A 1,357-nucleotide genomic window follows, 5' to 3' on the forward strand; every position below is an offset into this window, starting at 1 on the left:
GGTCCTTTGGGGCCTTTTCTCATAGACGGGGTCCCTCTGGGGCCTTGGCCCGAATATGGGCTCCCTCTGGGCCTTGACCCTCACGTCATCTCCACAAAATCATATATCATTTGTAACAGTCAATTCACATCCCTCAAAATATTTTTTTTTTCTTTTAAAAGCATAAATCATCATAAATTTCCAAAAATAACATTTTAGACAGTGAAAATTGCACAAGCTTTTACCATAAATAATAAAATATCCATAAATCATAAAATATCATATTTTCATCAAAATCATCATTTTAAATCATAAAATATCATTTAACATGCATTATGATACCTCGGGATGCTGCCAAGCTTTTACGTATTTTTCACGTGTAAAATTACTATTTTGCCCCTAGAAGTAAAAATTCGCGATTTTATCTTTTTCTTACTTTTAATGACATGGGCTTATCTCAAATAATTATTCAAGCTTAAATATAATTTTTCATATTTTTATTCCGCTTAAAACTTAAATCTTACTCTTCAATTTGGTACTCAAAATCTTGAAAATTGCAATTCTAACCCAAATATTTCCCAAAGTCGACTCCTAAATACAGCTCAAGTAGTGCATGCACCCTATTCTTCTCTAAGTTCTTCAATATCTCAATCAATTCGCTTAACCCAATTTAACATTTCATGCAATAAAAGTATCGAAAAAATGTTAAACAACTAGGTTACCTAGAAATCAGTGTGGTGTCGGCTCTGCCTCTGCCTCTGCCTCCTCAGCTTGTATCACATAGACCCTTCCAGTAATGGGTTCCTTGAAATTTGGGCAAACATTAGCCTTGTGTCCCAAATCTCCGCATTTGAAGCACTTGTAGGTGCCCCATATGCACTTGCCAAGATGAGGACGATTGCACTCCTTGCACAGTGATCTCTCATCAGCCTTCGGAACGTTCCCTCTTGGTGGTTGTCCTTGTGGTTTTGGTGGTTCTGGTTGCTTAGGTGATCCACATAAGGCTTCTTATTACTCTGACTAGCTTGCTGAGCACAGTTCTTCTTTCGCTGTAGCTCCGAATCAATATCTTAAGTGACTGCTCGGCTCTAAAAGCTTTGGCAACGGCAGTAGTATAATCAGTAGGATCGCCAAGCATAACATCACGTCGGATAGTCGGCCTCAAACCATCTAGAAAATGTCGTAATTTTTCAGCAGCATCATTGGCAATCAAGGGCACAAAGTGACAGCCCCTATCAATCTTACGCAGAAACTCGGCAACAGACCAATCCCCCTGACGGAGACTCATAAACTCTCTCTTCAGCCAAGAATGAACATCAGCAGTAAAGTATTTATCGTAGAACACCCTCTTGAAGTCCTCCAAAGTCAAAGTCGCCAT

The 1,357-nt window shown here is 38.9% G+C and overlaps 1 protein-coding gene across 1 annotated transcript; it reads right to left on the minus strand.

The window, feature by feature from the left end:
• Window positions 1–708: 708 nt before the first annotated feature.
• On the minus strand, window positions 709–1,357 carry LOC142519783 (uncharacterized). The gene is made up of 2 exons (XM_075622812.1): window positions 1,016–1,357; window positions 709–963 (listed from the first exon to the last, which is right to left on the minus strand). Exons 1-2 carry the CDS (start codon window positions 1,355–1,357, stop codon window positions 709–711), a joined length of 597 nt encoding a protein of 198 aa, XP_075478927.1.

Source organism: Primulina tabacum, chromosome 11 (assembly GCF_025594145.1).
Source record: "Primulina tabacum isolate GXHZ01 chromosome 11, ASM2559414v2, whole genome shotgun sequence".
Lineage (NCBI taxonomy): Eukaryota > Viridiplantae > Streptophyta > Magnoliopsida > Lamiales > Gesneriaceae > Primulina > Primulina tabacum.